The sequence below is a fragment of the Gossypium hirsutum genome, chromosome D09 (genome assembly GCF_007990345.1).
Source record: "Gossypium hirsutum isolate 1008001.06 chromosome D09, Gossypium_hirsutum_v2.1, whole genome shotgun sequence".
NCBI classification, from domain to species: Eukaryota; Viridiplantae; Streptophyta; class Magnoliopsida; order Malvales; family Malvaceae; genus Gossypium; species Gossypium hirsutum.
In genome coordinates, this window is record NC_053445.1 from 41,674,535 (window position 1) to 41,699,018 (window position 24,484).

Consider the following 24,484-nt stretch of genomic DNA (forward strand, 5'->3'; position numbering starts at 1 on the left):
ATGAAAATAAAAAATAAAAAAGATTTTTAAAATAATATTGTTGCTTGTGATTAAAATTAAGAGCTTTCATAAATGAAAATAAGAAAATAAGGTTATTTAATTAGTAAAGAAACAAAGAATTAGTTTGAAAAAAATATAGTAATTATAATATATTAACATTCCATATTTGAAGACTGACCAGACAGATTATCGAATAAAAAAAAAAAAAAAGACCTTGGCAGTATCATGTCTGATGACACTTATTCAGTTTCCAGTATAAGAGAGAGACAGAGTGCAGTGCAGCCTCATTCACTCACCCCTGCTCTTTTCTCGTGACAAAGCCCTTTACGTGAACTCCTCGTTTTTCTTTTCTTTTTCAGACCACCTCTCCTTCCCTCTCTTTTGTTTCTGCGCAACAATATTACAAACCATCTTCTTCTTCCTTATATAACCAACATGCCCATCTACCCTCCTCTCTCTTTTGTTTCTTTCCCTTTCTCTCTCATTCAACCCTTTCTTTTCCTAAAACTATGGGCTCCTCTCCTTGGATTCTGATACTATCTCTACTGGGATTTCCTGCAAAAAAAACTTTCATCTTTTATTTAGGTTTTCAATCTCCAGCTTTATCTCCCTTCTTTTTGTAAGCTGTGATGTTTTTCATCCATATGAAAGTTGCTGTCTTTAGCTCCAACCTCACAGCTTCTTCGTCTAAAATTTGAGATTTGGAGCCAAAATTGAAGGGAAAACGTAATGTGGGTTCTAATCAGCAAGTGATTGTATTTGTTGTTGAATTTTCATTTGATAAAAAGATAAAGCTCAAATAATGGCATATTTGTACTTGTCATTTTTGCTTGTTTGGTTTCTATCGAAATCATTTCTTGGGGAGGCTCAGCTCAATGACCAAGCTACATTGTTAGCCATTAAGGAAGAGCTTGGGGGTGTAGCAGGTTGGGGTGATAACCAAACAGATTACTGCCGCTGGGAAGGTATTCGTTGTGGCTTGAACCATTCCCTTGTTGAAAGACTGGATCTTTCTAGGCGTATGCTTAGAGGTAATGTTCCTCTCATCTCTAATCTTAAAGCATTGAAGGAGCTTGACCTTTCTTATAATAACTTCAATGGACGGATTCCTTCAGCTTTTGGGAATTTATCTGAGCTTGAATATCTGGATCTGTCATTGAATAAGTTTGAAGGTTCTATTCCAGTGGAGTTGGGTGGCCTTAGAAACCTTAGATCATTGAACTTGTCAAACAACTTTCTTGTAGGAGAGATACCTCAAGAACTTGAGATGCTAGCAAAGTTGCAGGATTTTCAGATTTCTAGCAATAGATGGAATGGTTCTATTCCCCATTGGGTTGGCCGTTTGACCAATTTGAGAGTTTTTACAGCCTATGAGAACCAGTTAGTTGGTAAGATTCCTGATAATCTAGGTTTGGTTTCTGAACTGGTGTTGCTAAACCTTCATTCAAACCAGCTTGATGGGTCAATACCAAAAAGCATATTTGCCATGGGGAAGCTTGAAATTTTGGTTCTCACCCAGAATGGACTTACTGGTGAGCTTCCTGAAGAAGTTGGTAATTGCAGAGGCCTTTCTAGTGTTCGTATTGGGAATAATAAACTTGTTGGCACCATTCCCAGGACCATTGGAAATGACACTAGCCTCACATACTTTGAGGCAGATAACAACAACCTCTCTGGTGAAATTGTCTCGGAGTTTGCGCTGTGTACTAATCTTACACTCCTAAACTTGGCCTACAATGGATTTACAGGAATAATTCCGCCGGAGATTGGACGACTTATGAATTTTCAAGAGTTGATTCTTTCTGGAAACAGTCTGTCTGGGGATATTCCGAGATCAATTCTGGGGTGCAAGAATCTTAACAAGCTTGATTTAAGCGAGAACCAGTTTAATGGTACTATACCAAATAAAATTTGTAATATGACAAGATTGCAATACTTGCTCTTGGATCAGAACTCATTCAAAGGGGAAATACCTCATGAGATTGGGAATTGTGTGAAACTGCTTCATTTGCAGCTTGGCAACAACTTTTTCACTGGAAGTATTCCTCCTGAGATCGGTCGTATTCGCAACTTGCAGATAGCTCTAAATTTGAGCTTCAATCGTCTCCATGGTCAATTGCCATCGGAATTAGGGAAACTAGATAAGTTGGTCTCTCTGGATGTCTCCAGTAATCAGCTTACTGGTAATATTCCACCAGCATTTAAAGGCATGTTGAGCTTGATAGAAGTCAATTTCTCAAATAATTTTCTCACTGGTCCGATCCCGACATTCGTACCATTCCAGAAAAGTCCGGATTCAAGCTTTCAAGCAAATAAAGGGCTTTGTGGGGAGCCATTGAGCTTCACATGTGCAAACTCTGATCCCGCGGACTACCACCATACTGTCTCTTACAGGATCATACTAGCTGTTATCGGTTCAGGTCTAGCTGTGTTTGTATCAGTCAGTGTAGTGGTGGTCCTGTTTATGATGAGGGAGAGACAAGAGAAGGCCGCAAGAAGCGTAGAGATTGAAGATGAAGAAACCAGTGACCAGCCAACCATCATAGCAGGGACTGTGTTTGTCGAGAATCTCAGGCAGGCTGTAGATCTAGATGCTGTAGTCAAAGCCACTTTAAAGGATTCAAACAAAATCAACAATGGGACTTTCAGCACCAGTTACAAGGCAGTTATGCCTTCCGGATTGATTTTGTCAGTAAAGAAACTGAAGTCGATGGATAGGACCATAGTTCATCATCAAAACAAGATGATTAGGGAGCTGGAAAGACTAAGCAAGCTTTGTCATGATAATCTCGTACATCCTATCGGTTTCGTCATCTATGAAGATGTCGCTCTTCTGTTACATCATTATTTACCAAATGGCACACTTGCACAACTTCTTCACGAATCGTCGCAGCAGTCAGAGTATCAGCCAGACTGGCCCAGAAGACTATCAATAGCCATTGGAGTAGCAGAAGGATTGGCTTTTCTCCATCATGTGGCAGTTATCCACCTTGATATATCTTCGAGCAATGTACTTTTAGATGCGGACTTTAAGCCATTGGTTGGGGAGATCGAAATATCAAAGCTCTTAGATCCATCCAAAGGTACTGCAAGTATCAGCGCTGTTGCTGGTTCCTTCGGCTACATTCCCCCAGGTAAATTAAGTTACTGTATTATCCTGTTTCCTTGTCGCCATTTTTATGTAATTTTGAATTTGTTTATCTGTTTTTATTTTTCGTCCAGAATACGCATATACAATGCAAGTCACCGCTCCTGGAAATGTGTATAGCTATGGTGTGGTGTTGCTTGAGATCCTCACCACACGATTTCCAGTGGATGAGGATTTTGGGGAAGGAGTAGACTTAGTAAAATGGGTTCATGGTGCTCGAGCAAGAGGGGAGACCCCTGAGCAGATACTTGATGCAAGGCTTAGCACGGTTTCCTTTGGGTGGAGGAGAGAAATGCTTGCAGCTTTGAAGGTAGCTTTACTCTGCACTGACACCACACCTGCAAAACGACCCAAGATGAAGAAGGTAGTGGAAATGCTCCAAGAAATAAGGCAAAATTGATCCACAATTATCTTATCTGCTTTCTCAGCCATTTAAGACGGGAATATATCCATATTGAGGCTTGGATATGTATGTCCCAACCAACTCCATTTTGAGTAATTCATTTATCTAAACAAGTGGGCGAAGGGGGTGGCAGGAGGGCGGCTCAAACAAGAACAACCTACCTTAAGATGCCTTCGATTGTAATATCCAAAGTTTTTGGTTTCCGAACTTGCTAGATATGATTTTCTTTTCTTTAACGGAGTTTCACTCGTATACTAAATTATCAAATCAACATCCTCTGATTGTCGCATTGCAATATGCTCTCTGTCAAAACACCAAACAGTTGAGACATAATGCAGGGAGTGACTTAAGTTCGGATCAAACCAACTCGTAAGTGTTGTACAACTTAATATTATAAACAGTAAAGTAATAAACAACCCAGCCGTTGGGTTGTCCACCTCGATCTACTCAGACAACTACAATTTGTGTCCAAAAACAATTGGGAGAGTTGGAACTGATGATAGATGAGAATCCGAAACAACCCATTTGTATTCATTCATTGACTATATATTAAGGAGTGATCCCACACACCTTCATTAATGCAAACCAAACTGCAAATGATTTTTTCCTGTAACCACACTCCAAGCATTTGATTATACGAGGCCAGATGTCATTTTTTATTTGCACCATTAAAATTTGTTTTGTCAATGAAACCCGGAGTGCCAAAACAAAAGTTTGGTACTGCTTTGCAGATGTTTATTAAGATCTTGTACGATTGACAACATCTGGTCGATCTGACCGAATTTTGACCTTTTAAAAGAGTACAGACATATTTAGGAACCAAGAACTACTCTTAAATGCAAAGCCGGATTAACCCAAGTCTAATACAACAATTTCTTCACAGCGAATGTAGAATCAAACTGAAACTTTGACTAAAATACAAGCAAATATTACGTGTCATTCAGAACCCGACTTAACAATGAAATTCTGGCGGCTGATGGGATTCATCACCACAGGTGGACCGGCAGTGCGTGGCCATGCCTGAAATTTCTTGTCAGTTTCTTCCCACCATTCCTTGTTGGAAACAGTGTTGGGTGTAGTCCCTGCGTTAGAGCAGAAAGCAATCATTAAAACCCTGGAAAAGAAATAGCCAATAACAAAATCTGCAAAAAGTAAACAGCCTACCTCCAAAAATCTTCTCATCAGCAACAAGTTTATCAGCTACATAAGCAACAGCAAATGATGCCGCAACAGAACCAATAATATATTTTGCTGCCATTTTCAAGCTGCGATGGTAAGACAATAAGCCGTGAAAAGAATAAGTAAAAGTTGCAACTTGCAACTGTTGTATGTAACAAAACTTATTGCCCAATACTGTAGTCCTAGTTTAATGCCTTTAGACTAAAATTTAAGTAGCAACAAACAACTGACTAGCTTACCCAAGTTCCTATGCATATAACTGAATGATAAAAGGTTTTAACACCCCAATTATATAGAACCAACAAATTTATGAAAGATAACTAGTCACAGCATTATTTGTCCGATAAACAGAGCCATCCGGATCAACTGAAAAATGTGACAACTAGGTCTCTCAAACATATTAATTGTAATCTTTTATATCTAATTCCACATATCATACACAGCTATAGCAACCAACCTCTAATCACAACTTACGAAATAGCAAAACTCAAGTTCAGGAAGGGCACTATGATATATGGTGAGCTACAAAACCTCCAATCAATTATTCAATTTATAGTTAATTTCAACAAGTTTTGATTCAGAAGAAAAAATCTTAGGTTGGATCCTTGCAAAGATAGTCAAGTTACCCCGTAAAGGAGCAGACTGGCAGCAACCTCTACCAGCCTTCAGAAGCATGCTAGGTTTGGTGCTTAAGTAGGCATTATTATAAAGAATTTTATCACTTCAGAGAGTGGGATTTGAGTAGTCATTCTTAGTTATCTTTTCCACTTTAAATCACCATTTCACATGTCTTTTAAGTTGAAGTTGCAGAATATTTTCTGAGTATTAGTAAATCTCATTTGCTAGAATTTTAAAGTTTCTAATACAGTTCGCTCAGATGGTTTCCAAGTTTAAGTTACGGCATCCGTGGTAGTCCTCATCGAAATAGGAGCGTTGGCTCTTATCAGATTAGGAGCTTTATAGAATCTATTATAAAACAATTTCTATTGCTCTCCACATAGTATGATCCAATCAATTCTAACAGTGAAACTCACTCCTACATGAAACCCTAATTACCTAACCGAACCTTTAGCAATCCCATTCCTGCTCCTTTTTTAAAGAGGAACCAAAACAAGAAACCCAAAAAAGAAAAACCGAACCTCCAAAATGAAATTCAGAACACGAACAATCAGTTAGACCCAAAATACTAATCTTCTGGCCTTATTCGATCCAATCCGAATCACATCCATGCAAACCCAAAACATAAAAAGAAAATCCTACCCAAAATCAATAATAATGCCAAGAAAGCAATCATTTCTTTTTCTTTTTAATAACAAACTCAAAATGAATTAAACAAAGCCGAATAGAACCGAAGCATCATCAAAGACGTGAAATCAAACCCACAAATCTAAAACAAAAGCGAAAAAGGTGTTTCATTGCCGTTACGAGAAGGGATGGGACAAACCTGGACTGCTGGGTCGGGGGTCAAGGAGATGCAGAAAAGTCGAGGTGAAGAGAACGGATCGGCTAGAAGGAACACCAATTTCGGTAAGCAATAGCTGAGCACACGGAGGTTTAATTTATACCATTTAGATCCAAGGGCTACATTCTTTTTTTTCAATCCGACGGTTCAAGAAGGTTCTAGCGGAATTTAGTGGAAAAAAATTGGGAACAACAATTTAAGTAAAATTTCACCAAATTTTTTAAAGTAAAATTAATTATAATTTTGAACGTAATATCAAATTTAGTATTTAAGTTTACATCAATTTGATTCTTATGTTTTAGTATTTAATTATAATCAAATTTTCGAAAAAGAACTAAATTTTTTTAATAAAAATATTAATTAAAACATTAAATTTTTAAACATGAAATCTTATATGATAATTCACTTTTATTTTATGTTCATTATTTTGATTTATTATGAGCTTTTTATAAAATTTTAAATGTTTTTTTATTTTTAAATTATTTGATGTGAACATAAGATAAATAATATGGATTGTCACACAGGTTATATGGATTATCACGCAAATATTGTTAAAAATTAATATTTCTGTTAATATTTTTATTAAATAAAATTAATTTAATTTTTTTTGAAATACTAATAGTCAAATTTAAATAAAAAAATATGAATAAGATTTACAAAATATATCAACATTGATAACTAAATTATTATTATGCATTTTTCTGAAAGCATAAAAGTTGCCAAGGGAAAAAAGTTTTTTATAATTATTATCTATCATTATGTTTGATAAAAACTTAAGGATTATAGATATAAAAAGTTGCTAACAAAATATTTGAAAATCAACTAAGTTTTTTAACTTAATTCGCATTTATTAATTAAAATATCAATTAAATCCTTCCATTAATGATTTTTGTATTTAATTACGTTGACTGTTAAAATTAACTGACAAACCAATCAAATGGCAACGCAGCCGATTAATATTTCATTTTCCAATAAAAATCATATAAATTTATTAAAAAAATTCAAAAAAATTTTAAAAACTTATAAAATTTATAAAAAATATTAAAAAAATATTTTACATTTTATATAAACTTATAAATTACTATTTCTATTATCCAACACTGATCTAATACCACTTATTTATCCTGATTTTATAAGTTTAATTTACAAAATGAGGAAGCAATGACTTTTTATAATTTTATAAAAAATAATTTATATTTTTTTATAACATAACTTATGAAATATGAGATTCATAGCTAAAACAAAATTAATAAAATTAATTTATATGCGAAGAATTAATAGAATTAATCAGTTGAATAATTTATATACAACAAATTAGCAAAATGATCAGTTTGTGATTTACGAGCAACTAGGTTAACTTCTATGAACACCAAATTCAGAAAATTAAAATAGAGGGACTAATTTATTAATTTTTTGTAAAGTAGAAAGATGTGATTCAAAATTAGACCAAAATTGACTCAATACTCAGGCCCAATTCAAATCGAATTTACTCAGTCTAACGAATAGGTTTCATTAATGAGAGTAAAGAACAAGTTGATGAGATTAGTAGTGTAAGTCTTAGCCTACTTCCTACCTGTTTGAATGCATATATATGCGCTAGGCAACATTAAAAGAAAGAAACCCTCTATATATCCAACATAACTGAAGGGGGAAATAACAATGGAAGGAGACTTGTTGAGTAAATTGCCATGGCTGAAACCTTTGTTGCGAACTAAATTTTACAGTTCATGTGAATGTAATAGTGCAAAACCGTGTAGTTTCTTTTGTAGGGATTGCATGGGATCTGCTTTCTGTGAAGATTGCTTATACCACCCTCATAAACATGTTGGCCATCAAAGTCTCCGAGTAAGTAATCTTTTTTTTTTTTGTTGATTTAAGAAGAATGCTTATCATTATTGCATAACATGCACGGTATTAGCATTATATTTTCGGGGTTTTTTTTTGAAAGGTTTACAAATCTTCAAGCAGAGTGGGACTTAGGGTTAAGAGCATAAGGAAATTAATGGACGTTTCAGATATCCAACCTTATACTTGCAATTCTTCAAAGCTGGTTTATATTAATAGAAAAGGAAGGAACGATCACGTAAATCGCATGAATGGTCGAAAAGTTGATAAATGTGAAGTTTGTGGCCACGAACTTCAATGCTACAGTTCCAAGTTTTGTTCTATTGAATGCAAAGTGAGAAGAGAACCCTTTTCTTTTCTTTTTTTTTCTGTTGAATTGTGAACGAATTTTCTAATCATGGGAAAATAACAACATTTGTTTTCGGTAATATTTTTATAGGTCCAGAGTGAGATAGAAGTGGAAGAAACAGAGAAGGAAGAGGTTGGTATTTCAATTTCAACAACTCGGCTTCTTCGAGTGGACCCTAATTCTTTTAGGAAAAGAATGAGAAAAGGGACGCCTCTAAGGTCTCCCTTCTTTTAGACCCTTTTTTTCTCTTAGATTCTTTTAATGTGAAACCAGTCAAGACTTTAGGGCAAAGATATAGAAATATTTATTTTATAGGGTTTACTATTGAAATCAAAATTATTTGTATCAATATACTCAATACCATGCACATCAAGTCCAAATATTTAGCTAAACGTTACAATCTTAATGTTTTTTGCTCATGTATACTCGTAGGATTATTGTACAATTTTAATATGAATCACATTGGATATGAACAAGCAGATTACTTAATGTATTCCCATAAAAAATTATAATTAACCTTAAAGTTTTAAGGTTACATGAAACAAACTAATTGAAAGTTGAAAAATCATTTGACCTGAAGTTGAGTTCTCAAGAGCAGCTTACCAGTTTCCATTTAATTTTGAGGTATAAAAAATTCAAGCAACACAAGATGATACAATTACATCTCCAGCAATATGCTGTTTACAGTTTGCAGTCGAACCATCCTTAAGCTTTCGAAGTGCCACCGTGATCCCTTTCAACATGCTCTACAAGCGCAACTGGATCACGAAACCCTTTACTACACTTGGGGCAGACATCGATCGACATCTTAAAAACTCGAGATTGGTTGTTCCTTTCATGTACCTTCTCCACATGGTCCACCAATGTTGTAACTGAGGAAAACTTCGCTCCACATTGTGGGCACTCCTCTACTTGCCCTGCATTCCCATTGCTGCCGCCACCGCTGCTGCTCAGCCCAACTCCGTCCCTTGCAATTTGCAACTTTTGACTTATTTCACTGCCCAATTTGGTCATACCTGCTTCAGCTGAGGCTCGAACAGTAGAAGCTGCATTAAGAAAACTTGTAGCCCACTTGGATGAAGATGTTGCAGGAGATTGGTTGGTTTTCGATTCTTTTCTACTCCTGCTTAAAAGACCCATAAATGGAAAACCTGGGTCGGATTTCTTAGGTCCGGGACATTTGTGATCTGGCCCAAAACGGTGCTTTAAGCAGTGGTCTAGAGTACAGTCCCTACATTTGATTGTGTTTGAGAATGTTAAAACTTCCCTGCAGCCTGGAACTGGACATTTTTCTTCTTTGTGACTTTGTCATAATTTGAAGGATCACATTCAGTATTAACATGCATTTCCCAGGTGATGTTTGGATCTTCATCTGGAATCAGGCGAACTCCTTTAGCACATAACGGACAAATGACAACGGTAACGTCTTTTTTATCAGCTTTTGGACAGTGATGTTTAATGTAGCTTCTATGTTCCAGGCAATATACCTGTTGAAAGATTTTTCACATTTTACAAGAATGAAAAAGAGAAACTTCACTTAAAAGATTTTAAAAAATAATTGGCTGGAAATCAACAATCCATTACACAGAAAATCATTCAAAACAAGATCCAAGCTTTTGGTTGATATGAATCCCTTGGAAGTTTTGCTTGTTCCAGGAACAAAACAAAAGAAACTACAGAGCAATATCTCAAGCAGAGTTGCAATAGAAGAGCACTCCAGTTCTCAGCTAATCTTAGCCAACAAATAATTATAATAGCTTATCCATCATCGAAAATGATTAGATTGGATACTGAACCAATATTAGTTACTAGTTAGACTAATTGCAGATGATTCTTGCTTTTGCTACTCAAAGTAAATGATATTTTTGACGATTTAGATATAAAAAGATAAATTTCTTGAATTGGCATAACCGTCCCACGTATTAAATGGAATACAGTGATTTACTTTGGAGGGAAAGAAACAGCAGGATTTTCAGTCGGACCAAGCAGAACAAGGGCAGATTGCTGGAGCTAATTAGAAAAACTGTTTCCCTGTGATTGCATACTCTTTATAAGATTAGAATTGATTCTATCAACTTAGCATTGTATAGGAATTGGAAGTTAAATGCTGAGTTTTTTACTTAAATGTAAATAACAGGACACTGTAAACTTGGATCAAATTCCGAGTTTCATTCCAGTAATTTTCACATGGTCAATCAATTTCATTTAGCTTTACCTTTTCAGAAACTTAAGTCAAAACCAAATAAAATCACAACCAGAAATAGCCTAAATTGTGTGCGAATTATCTAAATCTAATACACTCTAACACATATAGGCAGTATAACGTATAAATCCTTATGTACTGATTTTATTTTTTGGGTCCATAGGAAACACACAGGGAGATTGCCAATATAAATCTAAAGTATAAAGCTGCAATGGGTTCAAAAGAACAAGATATGGAAGCTAACAGGAACATATCAAAAGGAATCAATTAATATAAATATTGGGAAAAAAAGGGGGGGGATGAATTGAAATGCAGTGATATGAAGGTAAAGCAAGGTCCAAGAGATAGAAAAAGAAAGAAGAAAAGGAATACCAGGTGGCAACGATCGCAAGTGAAAGGCAAGAAGTCGATCTGTTTACAATCTTCGACGGAGCAATGCTTTCCAAGATCAGGGAATTGGGGAGTTCCCATTCTAATTCAATTACCCCCAGCTGAATCAAACTGCAAAAATATAGTATTAGTATATATGGGGATAAGATTAGAAGAAGAATTAAGTTTTGGTTTCTTTTTGGGTTTCCCGAGATTTGCCGCGAGGATCCCGTCGGCCGTCGGAAAATCTTCCAAATTCCGCGTATTCAGAAAGCGGAATCGAAAGCAAAACAAAAAAGTCGTCGAAGCTTCGTCTCGTATTCTTTTTCCAAGTCAAAAAAGAAAGTAGGACTAGGAATGTAAAACAAACATGGGCGGTCGGATTTTGTTTCTTTAGGCCGCCTAAGCCTTCACGTCCGCCGCATATGATCTCATTACTTCTGATGTATGAATATATGTTTTGGGCAGTGACCAGCTTAGCCCATTTCCAAAATGGAGAAAGCTATTTATTGGAATCAACATGCCATAGGCCCAATTTGATTTAAATAACAACATTCCAATCCACTCCTTCACACTTGAGAGGGAATATACTCCATAGACTTGTCCATGAGTCAAGTCAGGTGGTTCAACCCAAAGACCCGTTTTAAAAGTGAGAGGATTTAAAAAATATATAAACTTAAAAAATAGGTTCGAACAAAAAATAATACCCGTTTTTCGGTCTCGGGTGAGGTTTTTTTTGCTAAGGTTTGGCTCGGCCCAAATTTGCAAAAAGAAACTCCGTTGTTTTGTTGTTGTTTTTTCACTGTTTTGCTATCATTTCACTATTTTGTTGTTATTATTTAGATATTGTATAACTCTCGTTTTATTGTTAATTTTACTACTATTTTGAAGGCATTTGTTTGTTAAATTACACCTATATTAGTGTTATTTAAGTATAAAGACTTTTTTTTATAAAAAAAATTCAATTTGTTGGGAAATATTTATTTTATTATTTTTTATGTTTTATCCGAGCCAAGCTTGGACAAAAAATTAGGCTCATTTTTTTAGGTTGAACCTATCAATCGGACCTAAAATTTTATTAGAGTCCAAACCCCGATCCATAGACAACTCAGTCAAGACTACAGCAGTCATTAAATGATAAAAAAAAAAAACTTATCCATTTAATCCACCATCCATAAATTTGATAATAGATAAAGAATATAATTGAATCGGATTACTTCAACCAGTTACAATTATTAAAAAGGAGAATTGCACAAACTGCTTAAATAGATTAGTATTTTTTTTTTCTATCAAGTGATTCGACATTGTTATTTGATTTCTAATCCTTTCTTAAAGTTACCAATCCAGATAACGTCATTGATTTCTTTTTTCCCTTTCCCTCTCTGCATTAACGCATGATGTGGTCAGGCTGGCTGAGGCGAAGGCATCGGGTCAAGTGACTCTTTTACCTGCTTTATGCCTGTCTTTGTCTTTGTGCATTTTGACAAACTACACAACTGATGAGTGGGCTCAGGACCAGGGGGAACCCTAAACACCGAGACCCAAATATTATTATTAATATTGTCAAGTTCCCTACTTCTACAAGACACAACAAAATAGCTAATAACTAGGAAACTCTCAATAACCTAAACTACTTGCGCATTTCATCTTGGGACTCTCATTCTTTAACATTCACATGTGATACCAATAGCAACAAATTGGGAACACAAAAACACTACAATTTAAATAGAATAATATACACAGCAGATAAAAAGTAATGAAAAGCTGGACGAGAAATAATCACAGCAAAGAAGATCCAATGTGCCCAAAATTGAGACTGCAAATACCTTTTTCTATTTATTTCTGGAATCCTATCCTATTTCCGTCTTTCCCACCTTCAAATATAGTGTTCCTTCTCTCTTCCAACCCAACAAACATCACTGCTCTCTCTTTCCTCCTCCTCCTCCTCCTCTCAACTGTTTTTTAAGCCTTGGTAATCTGCTACTTCATTTGCTTTCTTGGTTTCATAGTCTGCTCACCTTTTCACCCTTCTTTACTCTCAATTATGTTTCATAGTCTGCTCACCTTTTCACCCTTCTTTACTCTCAATTATCTATCTCTTTTTTTCCCTTTTACTTACATGTATGCAGGCCTTCCGTGAGTGGTCCTTGAGTTCAGTCTTATACCGTTATTCAGTAACCAAAATAGAAATACAAAGTGTATGAGCATTTAGTTCAGTTTCCATTGTCATCGTAGATATGGAAGCAGGTTCAAACAATCAATATGTACCGGTAGTTGAGGTGCCACCCACAGTGAGGGAACCAAGTCGCTATTCGCATCGATCCATCGAAACACTGATCGTAGTGCTGGCAGCCATAACTATCATAGGTGTTATTGCAGGGATCATTGCTCGGCTATGTGGTGGAAGGCATTTCGGTGGAAATGGGGAGAACGACATTGAAGGATGGATAGAAAACAAGTGCAGAAGTTGCATTGATGGTGGAGTCCCCGCTGTAGTTCCACCTCCCAAAGAAGAACCAAAGCCAGCAAGAGAAGAGGAAAAGAAATGAAGATTTATACATACATGAAATGATTTGATGCAAGTGTAAGAGTTATTATTGATTACTTCAACTATATGATGTGGAACTGTTGTACTGAGAACACTATAACAGTGTATTAGCATGAACAGATAAAGGGGAACTCTCTTGGCAGTGTCTAACAACAAGTTGTTACTGTATTCTTTACCATGGCAGCATCACAGGAGAGTGCTTTTAATGGAAACTTAAATCATGCGTGTTACCAGTTTAGTTACCCCTGTGATTTATTTACATGTTTTTCTTAGCTAAAGTGGTAGAGAGGTTAGGTCTTAACTCAAGATATTAGGTCCCTCTCAACCATCCTACCAAAAAGCCATCAATGACATTTTTCATATGTGCTATATGTTGGCAACTTTAGAATAAATTTTTAGCCCGGAAATCATGCGTGCATGCTTCCTACCATATCTACAGTGGTCAAAAGGCATTGCAACAGCAAGGCACAAAGGTGGCCACCATCTGAAAAAGCATATCATATACTCTAGCAATTACAGCCTTTTGAATTTAAAACTCAATGTTGCTTTTCCAAAAGCTAATATTTCACAAGATTTTATGAGATCCGACCATGAAAACTTACCGTTGCTACTTTTTCATAAAGAAACAAAATGATACTAAAAGCATCATGTAAAACATGTTCATCCGATCAAGCAATGTCCAAAGCTTGATTGATCAAAGGACAAGTGATTACCTTTAGCAATCTGTCATGTTTTTAAGCTTTGCTTTCACTGCTACATTTGCAATCATAGCTTACCCGCACAAGCTTAACCTTTCCCTTTTTATGCTTTACTTTCATTGCTACCTAATATAGGGAAAAACTCGGGCAGGATTTCTACCCTTGCACTCAATGTTATGTAACGCTGATGAATCTGTTTTAAGTTTAGGAATGGTTGAGAGAACTTTGAATAAAATTATTTTCCTGCAGATACAGTACTCCTCATGTTTAAAGACCTAAATGCATGGATATACTCTATGTTTTTGCAATTATGAATGGTTTAAGTGGATGGATTGAGATTGCACTTGGGTGACATATGAGTTTAAGTGGTTTAATTTAAATGATTCGTCCGGTTTACATCATTGATTAGAGTTAGGTTCTTTTAATTAGCAACGCTGTTGACGGATCAAATTGTGGAAGTGTCTTTTGAGGTTATTCCTTCAGAAAAAGTTTATTGTTAGGTGGTTCCTAAAGTTAATTTAAGATTAAGGAAATTGGTGGTTGAGACATCCTTGATCATTATAAGTAGCTTAGTAGTGAGCGGGAAAACATCCATAATATGTGATTAATTCTAAGACTGAGACTGATGTTGTAACCGAGGATAGAATATTCATCGATGGATTTTATTTTATTTGATTTCGAAATCAATTTTTATTTACTTATTTAATTTAGTATTACTTTAACCCTTTTATTTATTTTACGCAAGATTGCAAGAGTCATGGGCATGAACTTGCTCAAGTGTCCTGGTTGTGAGAAATTCGAACACTGTCAAACCAATCCCTATGGGATAGACCTACTCTTTATATTATGATTTTTATATTTTGTTTTTAGACGTAGAATTTATTTTTGGTGGATTTGTGTACAATTGTCGAATCTACCAAAAATAAAACCTACTGTCGAATCTACCAAAAATAAAACTTACTTGAAAGATGAATTAGTGGAAAATTACAAGTAGTGTTGTATCCACAGACACCGGTAATAATTTTATATCTTTAACAAACAAGTAAAATAAAAATAAATAAGGCAGTTTAGAATTAAAAATTAAAATTAAAAGTAAATTAGCGTTAAAAATAAATAATAAAACAAAATATAAGAAATCAATGAGGAAAACTTTAGTCAAAGTAAATTATTCAATTGATTCAAGGGTTTGATCATTAATGCAAGGATGAATTTCAATGTTCTTTAATAAATTAGTTATAGTCACCGATGATCGCCTAGTAACCTAATTTATTTTTACCTTCTCAATAATTAATACAATCACCCTTAATTACTTCTCTTATTGACTAACAACCTTATAATGATCGGTTAAGAATTTAATTTACCAATAGCCTTAAGAACGAAAGAGACACAATTCAAACCAACAAACACATTATCAAAGTTTATTTAAGTTAGATTGCATGTTCTTACTATACAAATAATCATGTAGTGCTCACAAATATTAGAAATTAATCGATCGACTAGTTATCTATTAACAAAACAATCATTCTAAGCTATCAAATACCAGCCGAATGTTTAACAAACCTGAACAATTGTGATTAAACAAGAAAACATGCAAATACTAAGGATCAAAGAAAGATTAAAAGCAATTTGATCTCACAACCTTGTAGAATCAAACTTCGAATATTACTTCAACTAAAAAAAAGGGTTTAGAAAGCTATAAAATAAAGAAAACAAGATAAAACTAATAACGACTAGGTCTGAATCTTCTAATCTTTAACTTAATCACGTTTATTTATAGGACAAAAATAATATAATTGAGAAAATATAAAAATGACCTTAATTAAATAAGTAAGAACTTTTTTTAGGTTTTATTTTTACTATTTTTGCGTTAAACTTTCAGGCCATTTTTAGATGTCTTTCTAATATTTTTGGGCTTTTGTGAAATAATTTTAGATAAATCTTTCAATTCTCTTCAAACTGGTTTATTATGAACCTAAAATGAATGTCAGTAATCTAAGTTATGGTCAAAATGTTAAAACTGTACTATTTTCAAAATCCAATCACAAAAGTTGCTAAAATTAAAATTCCATTCTCTCTTATTATTTTCTAAATTAATAATGAATAAAATATAAATTTAAATAAAATAATTAATAACATAAATAGTATAACAGAACGAAAAATATCACAAATAATAGAAAATTACGGCGATTGGTGATCCCACTAACTGTGGACTAAATACTATGTGGTGGCCATATGATATCTTGAAAGGTGGGCTCAACAAGTCCTTATCAATATTATTTCAGGATATGCTACACATTGATGGAATCTACTCCTCTACGCAGCTACCATTGAGGGGTCCGCCCCAACCTAATCTCTACTTCTAGTAGCCCTAGTGCACGACACTAAAGTAGTGACCCCTCTTGACATTTCGTTAGGTTTATTCACATCTTCTAGGGACATCTTGCTCAACCTCTTCAGGTTTAAAGCTTATTAAGCATGGAAAGGAACTAAGAGCACCTTTAAAATCTTAACTTCGCAGAGTTGTTTTTATTGCAACACCACCAAAAAGATGCCCAAGGCATTCCAATGACAACCTCACCAGAATTCATCGTCACGGCCTAAAGCCCCTTGTTCTCCAATGTGTCAACTATAACAAATTAAGGGAGCGAAAGCTCGCCAAATTCTCCTTAGATTTTTCCAACAAAATGAAGCTCCAACCGAAAGGTATCTTCATCACAATAATCGAGGAGCTACCCCCTCCTTGATGCCGAGGGAATGGACTCAGTCCTACTTTGCTCTAATGGTACTCTTCAAGTGACCTCGAGGGATGCGAGACAAAGACACAAGTAAATCTCCCAAATGCTCCCCTATGTAGTGGACTATGGTTATCTCCCTACTATCAATTAAGTGACTCGCCATTTTTGATCTCCCTTGTGCAGCAGACTATGGTTATCTCCTCGCCATTAATGAAAATGCTCACCATTTTAGTTCTCCCTTGTGCAGTGGACTACGATTATCTCGACATCAACGAAGTTGCTCTCCACTTTAGTTCTCTACACTGAAAAAAAGATCATTCCTTAGTTCTCCCAAATAGATGCAGATGCAAGACTTAAAACAGAAACTATGCAATCACCATCGTCAACACATTTTAGGGAAGACTTGATGGGGGAAATGGGGTATCGGCTAATAAATAGCAATAAGGATACCGTATGCCCATCCTCTGACAAGTAATCAATTGAAGGATTACTTGGCACCACAACACCACCCCAAATGCAGTTCAAGGCTCGCACACAGAAGCTTACAATGCACCAATAAGAACGCAAAAGCAAAAGCAAAAGGAAAGGTGCCTTATAGGCACCTAGCCTTTTCAGGCAAAACCACCGCAGAAAAAGAAATAGCAAGCAAACACCATAAGCATAAAATAAATTGAATTCAAATTTATATATCAAATCAAATATAAAAAGCTCCCCTTCAAGGAAACAACTTATGAGCACATTTGGCAAATGCGTTGAGTATTTCTTAAATCATCCAACATGACCTCCCTACGTCACATAACATGGTTCACCGCATAAAAAAAAAGATTTTGCGAGCCACATGTATTACCAACCCAACACATGCATATATATAAACAAAAATAAAACACCAATATATGCTAAAAGCAAAAAACAATGGTATGCAAAAAGAAAAAAAAATGTTATTAACTTGTGAAGAAAACTAGGTAATCTTTGAGAATTTCTTTCCAATCTTGGAGAACTTTGTATACTAAATGAATTTAGACTATTTGCTTGCTCAATACAATGCCAGACCATTGTTTTTATACTTACAGATAACAACTTGCTTCTCTTAACAAACTAACTAACCTTTCCAACCTTCACTAACTAATCTGCTAATTGTTCAGTTTTATTATTCTTAACATGCATCCATCTTCTCTATTGTCAAGACCCGAAGAAAATTTCTGAACCGAGCAAAAAGAGAAACCGATAACGGTTTGGTTAACACATCAGCAACTTGATCTGACGCAGGAACTTCTCCTACACAAATCGAACCATCAGCAACCTTCTCACGAACAAAAAATAAATCTAACTCCACATGTTTAAACTTGGAGTGTAATACTGGATTAGCAGCTGTTGTTCCAATAGGGTCGGAAGCGTGTAAATTATTGTACTAAAAAATCACACAAAGTTCAATTCCCAGGGAAGAGATGTGGATCACATGGATCTCTTAAATACCAAGTCTTTCCTTAGACAGAATATCCCTTCTATAGTAATTTAATAGCACAATTAAATACTACTATTATACCCTCAAATATTGAAAGAAAAATAGGACAAGAAAGAACACAAGAGATTTAACGAGGTTCGGTAAATTATACCTACGTCCTCGGGCACTAACACCAGATGATAACTTTACTATCTCCAAAATATTACAAACAAATAGAATTCCTTAAGAATTCTCAAATGGGAGAAGAGAGAAAACTAAGAGAGAAAGATTGGTTGGGATGGTTGAAATGAAAAATGAAAAGGCCTATTTATAGTTGAGGTTCAGGGACTAACTTGCAAATGGCCTAAAAAATTAGGGACCAAAATTGCAATTATCCCATTCAACTTTTCAACATTCGGTGCAACTTGCTCAACCTTTTTAACAAGTTGCTTCCTACCTTTGTTGACTTTTCAACAATCTCCACCTTGAAGATTTGATTAGGATAATCACATCTTCACATACTTCCTTCAACTCCCCAAATTCGATAAAGCTATCTTTTGTAGTGCCTCCAAATGCGCTCTCGAGCGCCATACACCTGAAGGTGCTCAAATTCTCAGGATGTTAATCAAGTTCAAACAATGATTAAACTTGATTGTTGTTACCACCTTGGTCATCATATCTGCGGGATTATCTGCTGTCGGAATCTTCTGAAGTAGAATTTTTCCTTTTTCAAAGACTTCCCGCACAAAGTGATATCTTACGTCGATATGCTTGGTTCTTGAATGATAGACTTGATTTTTCGCTAAATGAATAGCACTCTGACTGTCACAATATAGACTAATGTGACTTTGAACAACTCCCAAGTCTTTCAATAATCCATTAAGCCAAATAGCCTCCTTAACAGCTTCTGTAACTGCCATATATTCTGCCTCTGTAGTAGACACAGCTACTGTAGACTGTAAGGTAGACTTCCAACTCACTGGGGCTTTCGCAAGAGTAAACAGATACCCCGTAGTTGAACGACGTTTATCTAAATCACCAGCAAAGTCGGAATCAACATATCCAACTACAAACTGACCAAGTGCTTCATCCTGTTCAAAAATTAAACCAACATCTACGATTTTTCGAAGATACCGTAGAATCCATTTCACAGCTTGCCAATGTCCTTTTCCAGGATCATGCATATACCTGCTCACAACTCCAACAGCTTGTGAAATGTCAGGCCTCGTACACACCATCGCATACATCAAACTCCCAACTGCATTAGCATATGGGACTTTTGCCATATATTCTCTTTCTTCTTCAGTTTTCGGAGATAATTGAGCACTAAGTTTCAAATGAGAAGCAAGTGGGGTACTTACATGTTTTGTGTTTTCATTTACACCAAAACATTGTAATATCTTTTTCAGATATTGCTTCTGATTCAAACAAAGCTTGCCTCTCTGTCTATCTCTACTTATCTCCATGCCGAGAATCTTCTTGGCCTCACCTAGATCTTTCATCTCGAACTCTTGATTCAACTGAGCCTTCAGCTTATCTATCTCATTTTGGCTCTTCGAAGCGATTAACATATCATCAACATACAAGAGTAGATAAATGAAAGATCCGTCATGCAGCTTCTGCAAATACACACAATTGTCATATTTGCTTCTTGTGTACTTCTGCCTTCTCATAAAGCTATCAAATCACTTGTACCACTGCCTCGGGGATTGCTTCAATCCATATAGCGATTTGTTAAGCTTACAAACCCAATTTCTACCACCAGCATCTGTGTATCCTTCTGGCTGAGTCATATAGATCTCCTCTTCTAACTCACCATGCAAGAAAGCCGTCTTAACATCAAGTTGAGCTAGCTCCAAATTCAACTGTGCTACCAAGGCCAACAAAATTCTAATGGAGGAATGTTTCACAACAGGGGAAAATACATCATTGTAGTCAATTCCCTCCTTCTGAGCGTAGCCTTTAGCTACCAATCTTGCCTTGTAGCGAATATCCTTCTTGCTAGGAGATCCATCTTTCTTTGCGAATACCCACTTGCATCCGATTGCCCTTTTACCTTTCGGTAATTGCGCCAACTCCCAAGTATTGTTCTTCCGGAGAGACTGCATTTCTTCATCCATGGCGCTTTTCCATTTATCACTTTCTAAGCTTTGCATTGCTTCTTGATAAGTGATAGGAATATCATCAACAACGGGAAGGGCGTAGGCCACCATATCAGTAAATCGAGCAGGTTTACGAATTTCTCTCCGTGGCCTTGCAACTGCAACTGGTTCTGGTGTACTTAGTGGTTCTTGGGTCAGAACCTCTTCAACCTCTAATTCCTCCATTGTGGCTGGAGAATTAGACTTATTAACTGGGCAAATCCCCATCTGCTCAAACTCCACCTGTTTTGGAGTACACTCCACCTGCTGTGGAGTATTGCTCGTCTGAATATCTTTATCTGCTACCTTTTTCAATGTGGCAGATTCATCAAAGGTAACATCTCTGCTACAGATCATTTTCTTTGTGCTTAAGCACCAAAGACGAAATCCCTTCACTCCAGAAGTGATTCCCATAAAGAGAGCTTTCTTTACCCTCGGATCTAACTTTGACTCCTTCACATGGTAATATGCAGTGGATCCAAACACATGTAAGGAATCATAATCTGTAGCCGGTTTTCCAGACCATACCTCCATAGGAGTTTTTCTTTCTAATGCAGATGATGGCAAACGATTAACAAGATGGCCAGCGTATGTCACAGCCTCAGCCCAAAATTGCTTGCCCAACCCAGCATTGGACAACATACATCGAACTTTCTCCAGCAATGTTCGATTCATACGCTCTGCCACTCCATTCTGTTGTGGTGTATCCCTAATTGTGAAGTGTCGAACAATACCATACTCTTGGCACACATCGAAGAACGGATCACTTTTATATTCCCCTCCATTGTCCGTCCTAAGTCGCTTGATTTTCTTGCCAGTCTGGTTTTCGATCATAGTTTTCCATTTAAGAAAAACTCCAAGCACTTCATCTTTAGTTTTCATGGTATACACCCAAACTCTTCTGGAAAAGTCATCAACAAAAGTAACAAAATAGTGTTTTCCTCCCAACGAAGGTGTTTTGGAAGGCCCCCACACATCTGAGTGAATATATTCCAAAATACCTTTTGTATTATGGATAGCAGTGCCGAATTTCACTCTCTTTTGCTTTCCCAGAACACAGTGCTCACAAAATTTTAATTTGCAAGCCTTTGCACCTTTCAACAATCCTTACTTTGCCAGAATTTGCAAGGATTTTTCGCTGGCATGTCCCAACTTCATATGCCACAACTGCATTGAGTCCAAGTCTTTGTTACCGGAAGCTGCAGCGACTGCTCCAATAACTGTACTACCTTGGTAGTAATACAAGTTATTTTTCCTGATGCCCTTCAATATCACAAGTGCGCCAGATGTCACTTTCAAAATCCCATCTCTCATAGTAACAACTGAACCATTGGATTCCAAGGCTCCCAATGAGATGAGATTTTTCTTCAAACTGGGCACGTACCGAACATCAGTCAGAACTCTGGTTGATCCATCTTGATTCTTTAATTGGATTGAACCTATCCCAACAGTTTTACAGGCATTGTCATTGCCCATATAAACAACTCCTCCATTTAGTTCTACTAAATCAGAGAACCACTCCCGGTTAGGGGACATATGATAGGTACAACCCGAATCCAATATCCACTCATCTGAATGGAACGACGATGATGATGCAACCAGTGATAGTTCAGAGTCACTAGTATCATGCTTTGCAACACAAGCATCTACAGCAGCTTTTCCCTTATTCTTCAGCTTTGGACAATTTTTCTTCCAGTGGCCTTTCTCATGACAAAAAGCACATTCATCTTTCCCGAGTCTGGACTTTGACTTTGATCTCCCCTTTTGAGTTTTCTTCCGAGTGTATGAACGACCTCGGACTACTAAAGCTTCTGTATCTCTGATTGAGTTTTTCTGTTTGTCCTTCTTTCTCTGTTCATAACTGTATAAGGCCGCACAGACTTCGCTCAGAGATATATCACTCCTGCCATGAAGTAGAGTAGTTTCTAGGAACTCAAACTCCTCAGGAAGTGACCCCAACAGCATCAAAGCCAAATCTTCATCTTTGAATGTCTCATCCATATTCAGCAAATCAGTGACTAACTGATTAAATTTGGTGATGTGATCATTCATTGTGGTACTTGGGACGTATGTGAAGCGAAACAGTCTTTTCTTCAAGTGGAGCTTATTTTGACTGTTTTTCTTCAAAAAATTTTCTTCAAGTGCCACCCACAACTTATTTGCAGAAGTCTCCTTTGAAAAAGCATACCTCTGCTCTCGAGAAAGGCATGATCGAATTGTGCCACATGCCAACCGATTGATCGCCTTCCAATCTTTCTCCTGTACATCATCTGGTTTCTCTTCATCAATGGCAATGTCTAGACCCTGCTGAAAAAGGGCATCTAGAACCTCACTTTACCACATACCAAAATGGCCCGTGCCATCAAAGATCTCCACGGCCAATCTTGCATTTGCAATTGTCGGTCTTGTCCACATGGACGATGTTGAAGCTCCTACACCGACCGTTTTCTCCATAATCTTTCAATATACCTAAGGAAATCTTTTCTGATGTGGAAGATCAGTTTAAACTGCAACCACAGAGCATACTACGATTAACCTTCGGCTCTTGATACCACTTGTTGTTCCAATAGGGTCGGAAGCGTGTAAATTATTGTACTAAAAAATCACACAAAGTTCAATTCCCAGGGAAGAGATGTGGATCACATGGATCTCTTAAATACCAAGTCTTTCCTTAGACAGAATATCCCTTCTATAGTAATTTAATAGCACAATTAAATACTACTATTATACCCTCAAATATTGAAAGAAAAATAGGACAAGAAAGAACACAAGAGATTTAACGAGGTTCGGTAAATTATACCTACGTCCTCGGGCACTAACACCAGATGATAACTTTACTATCTCCAAAATATTACAAACAAATAGAATTCCTTAAGAATTCTCAAATGGGAGAAGAGAGAAAACTAAGAGAGAAAGATTGGTTGGGATGGTTGAAATGAAAAATGAAAAGGCCTATTTATAGTTGAGGTTCAGGGACTAACTTGCAAATGGCCTAAAAAATTAGGGACCAAAATTGCAATTATCCCATTCAACTTTTCAACATTCGGTGCAACTTGCTCAACCTTTTTAACAAGTTGCTTCCTACCTTTGTTGACTTTTCAACAGCAGCAACTGCAACTGCACTAGAACTATCACACCATATATTTGGTGGAGAAACAGTCCCAATATGCAACTCTCGTAACAACGATAATAACCACAGAACATCACTTGTAACGGCAGCAAGACTTCTATATTCAGCCTCAGCTGTAGAACGCGATACCACCTGTTGCTTCTTCGATGACCACGACACAGGATTAGATCCAAAGAAAACACAATACCCCGAATTAGACCTCCGATCATCGAAATACAACCCCCAGTTTGCATCAGAAAACCCAGCTAAACAAAGAGAATCAGATCGTCGAAAAATAATTCCAAAATCAAGAGTAGCAGACAAATATCGTAATATTCTTTTAAGAGCGGCCAAATGAACTGTGGTAGGATGATGCATAAACTGACATACCCGATTAACCGCATAAGCAATATCAGGCCTAGTAAGAACCACATATTGTAACGCACCTGCCAGACTTTTGTACGCAGTTGGATCAGATAAAAAATCACCATCATTCTTAGAGATGTGCAACGAGCTAATCATGGGTGTATGAACACCTTTAGCACTTGTCAAACCGCTACGCTTCAACATATCCCGGATATACTTCCGTTGACAAACGTGAAGACTTCCACATGACGACCTGGTAACCTCAACTCCTAAGAAATAGTGTAACTCACCCATGTCCTTTAACGAAAATTCATCATTCAATAGCTTTACACACCAGTCAATAGAAGACGCCAAACTACCAGTAATGATAATGTCATCAACATAAACAAGCACATATAGAGTGGACCCGAGCGAACTCAAACAAACAGAGAAGCATCCGACTTAGAGCTAACAAATCTAATTTTCACAAGAAAATTTCGCAACCTCTC

At 36.4% G+C, this 24,484-nt stretch overlaps 5 protein-coding genes and 1 long non-coding RNA gene across 6 annotated transcripts; 3 read left to right on the forward strand and 3 right to left on the reverse strand.

The window, feature by feature from the left end:
- The first annotated feature begins 802 nt into the window (after positions 1-802).
- On the forward strand, positions 803-3,787 carry LOC107891305 (leucine-rich repeat receptor-like tyrosine-protein kinase PXC3). Its single transcript, XM_016816054.2, has 2 exons — positions 803-3,134; positions 3,223-3,787. Exons 1-2 carry the CDS (start codon positions 803-805, stop codon positions 3,546-3,548), a joined length of 2,658 nt encoding a protein of 885 aa, XP_016671543.2. The 3' UTR covers positions 3,549-3,787.
- Positions 3,788-4,250: 463 nt separating this feature from the next.
- LOC107891306 (uncharacterized) lies at positions 4,251-6,367 on the reverse strand. The gene is made up of 3 exons (XM_016816056.2): positions 6,175-6,367; positions 4,716-4,816; positions 4,251-4,633 (listed from the first exon to the last, which is right to left on the reverse strand). Exons 2-3 carry the CDS (start codon positions 4,807-4,809, stop codon positions 4,488-4,490), a joined length of 240 nt encoding a protein of 79 aa, XP_016671545.1. The 5' UTR covers positions 4,810-4,816; positions 6,175-6,367; the 3' UTR covers positions 4,251-4,487.
- Positions 6,368-7,687: 1,320 nt separating this feature from the next.
- LOC121220897 (uncharacterized protein At3g50808) lies at positions 7,688-8,752 on the forward strand. The gene is made up of 3 exons (XM_041100694.1): positions 7,688-8,037; positions 8,141-8,371; positions 8,477-8,752. The coding sequence occupies exons 1-3, from the start codon at positions 7,852-7,854 to the stop codon at positions 8,618-8,620; spliced, it is 561 nt and encodes a 186-aa protein (XP_040956628.1). The 5' UTR covers positions 7,688-7,851; the 3' UTR covers positions 8,621-8,752.
- Positions 8,753-8,867: 115 nt separating this feature from the next.
- On the reverse strand, positions 8,868-11,428 carry LOC107891304 (zinc finger AN1 and C2H2 domain-containing stress-associated protein 11). Its single transcript, XM_016816053.2, is given in 3 exon segments — positions 8,868-9,678; positions 9,681-9,873; positions 10,962-11,428. Coding segments are annotated over 3 exon segments (879 nt in total). The 5' UTR covers positions 11,061-11,428; the 3' UTR covers positions 8,868-9,091.
- A 714-nt stretch (positions 11,429-12,142) lies between these two features.
- Positions 12,143-12,861, reverse strand: LOC107891303 (uncharacterized). The gene is made up of 2 exons (XR_001682176.2): positions 12,785-12,861; positions 12,143-12,485 (listed from the first exon to the last, which is right to left on the reverse strand). It is a non-coding gene; the product is annotated as an uncharacterized lncRNA (long non-coding RNA).
- Positions 12,601-13,913, forward strand: LOC107891301 (uncharacterized). The gene is made up of 2 exons (XM_016816052.2): positions 12,601-12,930; positions 13,088-13,913. The coding sequence occupies exon 2, from the start codon at positions 13,196-13,198 to the stop codon at positions 13,505-13,507; it is 312 nt and encodes a 103-aa protein (XP_016671541.1). The 5' UTR covers positions 12,601-12,930; positions 13,088-13,195; the 3' UTR covers positions 13,508-13,913.
- Positions 13,914-24,484: the final 10,571 nt, after the last annotated feature.